The sequence below is a fragment of the Chionomys nivalis genome, chromosome 1 (assembly GCF_950005125.1).
Source record: "Chionomys nivalis chromosome 1, mChiNiv1.1, whole genome shotgun sequence".
Lineage (NCBI taxonomy): Eukaryota > Metazoa > Chordata > Mammalia > Rodentia > Cricetidae > Chionomys > Chionomys nivalis.
The window spans coordinates 85848646-85856848 of NC_080086.1; the positions used below are offsets into that span (position 1 = coordinate 85848646).

Below are 8203 nucleotides of genomic sequence, written 5' to 3' on the forward strand. Positions count from 1 at the left end.
TCTGTCATATGAGAGGAGCAGAGACAAAAAAGTAAAGGAAATTTACTCTAACAAGTCTTCCAAATGGGGAAAGATGGCTCCATTTCTAGCTCTAAAGAGTATTTTATGTCTCTTAGGAGCAAAGGTATAATGGAAGAGTTCAGGGATCTACGTCATCTACAGACTTGAGTCAGGCTGGGAGGAGTAGCTGTAAAGGGTTTGGTTCAAAGCAGGATTTCGAGGTAGGAGGATGTGGTAGAAAGAGCACTAAAGCTAAACCAAGAGCAGACCTATGGCACCTGCCCAGGCCACTTAGTCTCTCCGAGAACCTGTTCTTTCTTCCTATATGAAATTATTACTGTAGTGTATTAATGAATTCACAAAGAGAAAAATCGAATTTCTCCTAAGTTCGAATGGAACAATTGGGTCTGCGGTTGATTTCTGAAGGCTGACTCTACTAGCTCCAAGCCATTCCAGCTCTTGACTATTTTTGAAGGAAGCAATGAAGCATACACGTTGGGTCAATACGGAATAGCAAATGAAATGGTCTGATGGCTGACAGAAGATGTCTACTCATACCAGCATGACTTAAGGGCTAAAACTTTTCTGTTTGCTCTGGGATTCTCAATAAATTGTAAAGCATTCCAAAACTATAAAGGTCTACTCTGTGTGTGTGTGTGTGTGAGCACGCACGCACGCACATGTGCATCTCTCATAGAGCCTGCTTCCCTTGCTATATTGCGATATCTTTTGAATTCCTCCCGCTGCTGAAAAGAGGAGGAAGTAGAGGAACATGATGTAAAAACAGTCACTTAAGTAGAAGAACAAGTCATCAAAGAAAACTAGTTTCCTTAGACACCTTTTATTAAGACTGGTGTTCTGTGTATTTTCTGATTACCATTATCAACACAAAGGACCATTTTCTCAGTTATCATTGTGGCTAATCTTCCATCAACGCTGATGACTCTGTGTTATGACGGTAATTATTACAAAGCAATGGGATCTTAGTCTACCCATTTAAGCCAAGGACTTCCTGGTAGCCCTACCTCACATATCTGCTCATCAGAGAGTTTGTTTAGCCTGAGCAAATCCTTATGCCTTGCTTTTATAAGCACTCATAATTATGAGTTTATCTTCCCTCGCCCAGCCCTCTTATGTTAGATAGTTCAGAGGTGAGGGCTTTGTATCTCCTATACCAATGCTTTTATCCTCCAGAGGCTGCCTCCATCACTGGGTAGACACATTGCCCAAACCAATGGCCTGAAAACAGCAAATCTAGGCTGTGAGACCAAGAAGCTGGTTGTTTGGTTCTCACTTTGGGGTAAGGGAGTGCTAAAAAGTGTAAATGAGATTAAGAGGAACTTGAAGGCCCAGGTCCCTTCAAATAGGCAATGTCCAGGGGTCCACTGGAGACTGCATTACATTCGTCTTTTAGGAGTTGTCTGCTTCACCTGTATATGATCACCAAAGGAACCTGGAGATGCAGATTAAAATTATCCCCCACCCGAAAAACATCTTGTCTTCTAGCTAGTTTTCCGAAACAGCTTCCATTGATGGAAAAAAGAAAAGACCTGCCATGACAGCTACGGGCCCTGGGCCTTCACGTGTTTCCTACAATACAAAACACAATGTCTGCTCCTTAATTGTTGTGTCAGGTGAGGCCTGGGTAATCCAGGATCCCTCCTAATGCTAGCTCCTCCCTTAGCAAGACCTGAGTTCCAAGAGTTAGTAGGAGGGCAGGACATTGGGGTAGCTCTGAAAGACTTTCTATAAGACCCAAACAAGCAGCCAGTACCCCAGAAGGAAAGGCGTGGATGGGGTGACTTCTGCAGCTCTCACAGAGCTTCTAGCTTCCTTCATCAGATCTCTTGACTCTGCAGCCAGAATCTAAAGTAACTCCAGTCTTTCACTTGGTAGTATATAGGTTTGCCTTCGAGGGGGAGGAATCTCCGTGTTTGGGGAAACTTGTAGAATGGGCCTTGCCTCTTTGTAGATTTGGCACAAAATTCCATTTTGTTTGGGACCAAAAAAGGCAGAGCTGACCCAGGTTGTAGAGGGTCCTAAAATCTGTGTGTTCCCAGTCTTCTTTAAAAGCAAGGGAGAGATGGGTGAGGGACAAGTGATTGACAAGTGGAAGACAACATCATGGACCAAGGTCTTTTCTATTCGCCCTTAAACTCGGGATAGTAACAGTATTTTCAAAAACAATTGAGAGTAGCACAGAGTCGTGGGGGTGGAAAGGAGACTGGATCTCCATGCCAGCAGAGCTCTACGCCAGGCGGCTGGCGGGAACGCTTCTGGTCCCCACTAGCTCGGGACGCGCTGGTTTCCTGCTCCTTGCTGGTTCACTGGTTCAGGTGCCACAGCCCCCGCGCTCCCCCGCTGGTGCAGCAGCCCCCATCCCCTCCCCTAGGCTTTGCTGGGCTCTAGATTCAGCAAGCCCCTTTTCTGGCGGGGCGATTGCGGGGAGGTGCAGTGGGCAGTGGCGGTTCCCGCTGCGCAGCTGGGGACCAGAGGGGCCCCGGCAAGTGCGCGCGGGGGAATGGGGGGCGGCAAGAGGCTCTGGCTTCTGTAAACTCTGCTGGTGGGGGGCCGAGCAAGGCTGTCTACGAGGAGGAGGCAGAGGTTGCGGAGGCCGGGGAGGGTGACGACGGTGTTAAATGTGGCCGCGCAGCTCCCCGGGGAGCGGCCTGAAAGCGAGTGCGCTCACCAGCTGACAGCGCGTGCTCCGCTCCAGACGCTCCGCACCGGGGCCAGGAGTCTCTGCCAGCCCCTCTATTGTCAGCCGCTCTCTAATTAAGAAACACTCACATTACGGCAAACTACCCCCACGCTTCTTGGTTCCTGTCCTTTCCTTTATCTTCCCCTGACTTCTCTCCTCCCGGGCCTCTCCCCTGCATCCTAGGATTTAACCCGTTCTCCGCTGTCTTCGCCTTTTCCAGTTATGAGTCTAGCCGCGAAGGGATGACTCCCTGCCCAGGAAGCCGCTAGGCCTACTGGTTAGACTTGATGAAAAATACTCAAGGTTTTATTTTAGTTTGTCCCTACCCCGCGTCCTACCCCTTCTCAAGAAAGGAACTGCAAACATTTCGGTTACCACCTGTCCTTGCCCGCGGTCTTCACCTCTCACCAGCAAGCGCCGATTTTTCCTAGCCCGCAATTGACAAGTCTAGTTTGTAGCGGGCAAGTGGCTCTATTCCTTTCCTTTCTCACTGGAGCTTGCAGCAGATCAGATGAAGCAGATCATCATTTTCTCGAACTTCCAAGTTAGCAGAGGATTTATTTTACAAGACACACTTTCGCAAAAATTATAACTTTGGGGCTCCGTTTTAAACTTCTACAATCAACAGAAAGACCTCATGAAAACCCTGGTCTCCTGCTGGTTCAGAATAAGGAACTTACTCCCCCCTCCCTTTCTGGTAGATCTGCCATTAGCAATGTCCCATGAAGAACGTGTTAAACTTGCCAGTTGCCAAAAAGCAATCTTCCTTCAGCTCTCCGTGAAATCAAATAAGTTTCCAAAAGTGTGGTGAGCCAAAACCCTCTACAGATAAAAATGTTGGTTGGCTGAGGGCAAAAATAGAATATAAAGCAAGCTGCTTAAAGTATAGAAAACTTTGGAAAACAGCAGCAGTGTCCCAAAGAACTAACCCGATTTATCTATCTTCATTACTTTAAGAAGCGCTGTCTCTTTGTTTGTTTGGGTGATATTAAGCATGCCTAACTTGCGTACATAGTTGATGCCTTTGCTAGTATCTTAGATACTTGGATCTGACTTTGGAAGGTAGAAGCTAATTGCTAATAATGGAGAGAAAGGAACCAGTCAGCATGGCAGGAGTGGTCTGGCATATGGGGAATGAGCTCTCAGAAATACTCAATATTCAAGTTTCCAAAATATTAATGAGATTATAGCAACCTGCAGCTATATGTTACAGCTTGTTAATGGAGTGTAAGAGAGGGAGCTGCCAAACGTTTGTTATGCAAACTTCATTGCTGAACCTTGGAGTGGACCTCTTTTAAAAAAATGCCAACAAAAGAGAGAGAGAAAGAGAGAGAGAAGAAAGAAGAGAAAAAAGAGGTTAAAGTTCTAATTTGAACTCTGAGCACTCAATTTGCCACAAAATAGTCTGACTTTGTTCTCATCTGAATGAGATAGAGAAATTTTTCGTTGCTTTTCAATCAACATCGTATAGAATTGAAGTTTGACATTCTGGCATGGTTGTTTCCCTCCTGAGAAGAATCAAACAGGACCTCCTTACTCGAAGAGTCGAGGTTGAAGTCTGCTAACTGTGGCAGCGGTAGCCCATCTGGACCTTTAGACAAACTTAACTCCTGACCATTCCTTGTGTTGAAGAAGAAATTTGCGGGATCCCTGATCCGTGAGCATAGAGGCATAAGCTGTGGATATTGGTATTGTCTGACTGTGATTAGCTGAAGCTTTGTTATCTATGAAAATCTCTCTGAAGGAAGATACTTGCTGTGTCATTTCTGTTTTCTCAGAGTCAACAAAAATAATGTTGATGAGATCTTTTTCCTTGCGGGTTGGCACGAAATTGTGCATGGGTTGTTTTGAGAACTGGTTGTTCTTTGGGAGGAAAAGCAGTTTCTTTTCCTCTCTCATGTTTCTAGCATGCAAGAGAGTATTAATCACCATGCCCATGCCAGTGCATACACACACACACACACACACATACACACACACACCTAGAAAAGACCAAATCAAGTTAAATAACTATGAGAACATATAAGAGCTGGTACTCTTATCCTGTAGCATGCTTGTCTGTTTTTATCTGGCTTGCTTATTAAGAGAGAAATGGAAATGTGTCAAAAACAATAGCTTTTTTTTTCCCCAGCAGTACAATGATTTCTGATGCTTATCTTAGTAGGTGCAAAAGGTTATCTAAGGTCAGGTGCATTATTCCTGTCCCTGGACAGTGTCACTAGCCACCATCCACTCTGCCCAGTGAGCTGACTTGCAGAACTTCTTAACTTCCCTGGACAGGCTTCCTCTGGAAGTCATCATACCCTGAGCAGAAGAGAACCTGCACTTATTGGGGTAGTGCTTTCCCTACAGCTGCAGGCTAGGGAGCTTTCCATGTGCCAAGGTGATGCAAGTACTGTACAAGAGCCAGCAAACTAAGTTCCCGTTTTTTGTGGGGCCCCCTCAATTTGTCATGCCAACAAAGACAAAGCATTCGCTTGAAACCCACCCCTCAAATCCAGAGATCTTTATCTGGCACACTATCCTGGAAGCTTTGGTTTAAATTAGTCAATCAAATGCATTGTAAAAGTTCCGTTTTCTACCCTCTATCCACTCCACATTCATTTTCCTGAGATCTCTGATCATGAGAGCCCAGAATAGACTCTTCCCCATATGGGAACCCGGGTTGAGTGTAATGGTACACTCAGTTCCTGTAGCTGAATTTAGAATGTACTCGACTGGTTTATTCTGGAGGGAAAATGAAGGCAAATGACAGTTCTGTGTTGTAAGACCTGAGTTTGGGAAGAAAACTTGATTGGCACTGCCACACTTCTAGCTTCTAATTGTCAAACCAATGATTGCCAGCCTATCTTTCCACTCGAGTTCTTTGCCGCTGTCCTTTTTTTCTTCTTGTAGGTGTGCCTCCCCCCAGAGAACTTGGGTTATGCTGTGTACCTGAAAAGATTTCAGCTAATTTTTGCGAGAATACATAGGTAACCTCAATGATACTAACCAGCTCAGAGCAGAGTCTTGGAGACCAAAGTCACCAGCTTGTCCCAGAGATTGCTTACTAGAGGCTTAAGACGGAAGTTTCTCACCATACCAGAGGCAAACCACCTGCAAAGCGGGGCACATTTGACCTCACGATTTATTGGTGTATCCAATACCACCTGAAGGTATTGGATTTGCAATATTCTTCAAAACAGCAAATCTCATTTCTTCAAAGTCACTTACAAATTATCTTTAACGTTTTGCTGGAATAGAATGTGACAACTAAAGGTATTTTTCAAGTTTATTTTATCATTTGTAAAAGCGCATACATAAAGCAATGGCAACTGGATTTGCTAAATCAAAATAAAATGATCTCGAATAGAAAATGTAAAAAAAACAAACAACAAACAAAAAACAAGTAGAAATAGGTTCAAATATTCAATAATAAATACGTTTTCTAACGTTAACAAAGCAAAATAAAATTGACCAAATGCCTTTGACACTACATGGTTTTTGTTTTAATTTTCATTTGTAAAAACACATATTTGCAAAGAGTTTAAGGATTTGTGAGTGGCTGTATTTTAAAAAGTAAAAGTTAGTCTGCAATTGGCAGTTGAGTTTCTTCGCGGTGGAGCAGCAACTAGTGATGAAGTGCGTGTGTTCTGGGTTCCCTAGACACACTAGGTGTTTATGCGCTACAGAAACCCTCATCTGGTCCCGTGTTCTAACAACTCAGTAGTCCATGTTCAGTAAAGCACCGAAAGCCGGTATCAAACGGGTCTCAGAGCCTTTGGGAAACAACTTCGAAGAGTAGACTAACTCCCTTACTTGTGAGTGAGCGCAACACACCGGGATGAACGCTCGGGTATAAAATAAATGAAGCCCAGACCAGAGACAGAGATATGACATTTTAGCAGCGTATTGGCAGCATGGACTATAAAACGATGCCACGTAAAGGTACACGTAATGGTAATGTAGCTACATACAGAGGAAGCAGAAGGTAGGAAGGAAGGGGTTTGGAAGAGTCTCAACCATCTGAAGTCACAGCAGACGTCTGAAGTTATGTTGTTGCTAACAATGACCACCGCAGAGCAAAAATAAAAGGTTGCAGGGATCTTTGGCGCGGGGCTTCCCGCGCACTGGGAAGGGCATTTGGTTGTCTCAGTTTTCCTGGAGCCATCGCCTCCCTAACTGGCCTCATCAGAATCACTGTAATGAGAGTGGGGGGAAAACTCTCCGTCACTTCTGTGGGACCTGGGAGATGTTTTGCTACTGTCCTCCTGTACTGGCTGCAGAATGCTCCCAGGCAGGGAAGGCGACAGGTCCTTCTGTGCCATCATCGCTGTTAGGGCCCGGTCCTCGAAAGATGGGAAGTGTAAAGCGTCCAGCTGCACCGAGTAACCCCCGGCTGAAGCTGGGGCTGAGAAGCGAGTCCGGCAAGCCCCGGGAGGGGTGGGTCGTGGGCCCCCTCCCGGGGCCGCCTGAGCCCCAGCTGCCACGGAGGCACTCGCACCTCCTTCATATGTGGCAGCGGCGCGAAGGTGATGGTGGTCACTTTTGCAGGAGGCTGCTGGTGGCGTTGGCTGCTCTCCGACGCTGGGAGTCTGCAGCAATTCTGACAGGGCGTTGATGTAGATCTGGGCCATCTGCAGGGTCTCATATTTGGACAGCTTCTTGTCGTTGTTGAAGGACGGGATAACGTTGCGCAGCTGGTCGAAGGCGTGGTTCAGCCCGTGCATCCTGCGCCGCTCCCTGGCATTTGCTGCCAGCCGCCTTTGCTTCTGTACCCCGTTCACCTGTTTGCTGGAAGGAGCCCGCTGGCGGCTGCAGCCAAGCTCGTCCACCACAACCCCGCCCTTCAGCTTGCACAGCTGTTCCCGCACTTTTACCGGCCCGGGGCTCTTGCTGAGGCCGCCGCAGCCGCTCCTTCTTACCAGCTCGCCCTGGCCGTCAGCCTCGTCCCGGGGTGCTGCGGCCTCGGAGGCACCCAGTTCGGGAGAATGCAGCAGATACTGGGCGGCGCGTGCCGTGCAGAGACCCTGCAAAGTGGGAGTCAGCCAGGCGCGTGGGTCGGTGCTATCCAGGAGGGACAGCTCTGCGGGGTAGACAGGATGGTCTCTCGCCTGCAGGGTAGCAGGTGGCTGTGGCGGCAGCTGTGGGAGGTGGTGTGGCTGGGAATGGCGATGGTGGTCCCCCAACTCCTTCACCTCGGCCCACTCTTCTGCATGCAGCAGACGGGACATCGCACTGCAATGGCACGGAGGTGTCGTGATAGAGTAGGTGCTAGCAACCCAGTTCAACGAAGGGCAAAAGCCCCAAGCAACAAGAAAACCCTTTCTGGTCCCTTCTTCAATGTCTGATTTTTTTTTTTTCTCTTCTTCCTTGACCCTCCCCCTCTCACTCGGAGATCACACACCAGGTCGCGTGCGACGAAGCTTCTCCGGTTGCTGAAGGCGCTGCGCCCCTTTAAAAAGCGGCACGCGCCAGTGTATCTCCCCCGGCTCCCCTCCCAGCCCCCTCCTTGCGCCAGTC

General features: G+C 47.4%; 1 protein-coding gene across 1 annotated transcript; it reads right to left on the bottom strand.

Moving 5' to 3' along the window:
* Positions 1–6858: 6858 nt before the first annotated feature.
* On the bottom strand, positions 6859–7914 carry Atoh1 (atonal bHLH transcription factor 1). Its single transcript, XM_057755035.1, has one exon. The coding sequence runs from the start codon at positions 7912–7914 to the stop codon at positions 6859–6861; it is 1056 nt and encodes a 351-aa protein (XP_057611018.1).
* Positions 7915–8203: the final 289 nt, after the last annotated feature.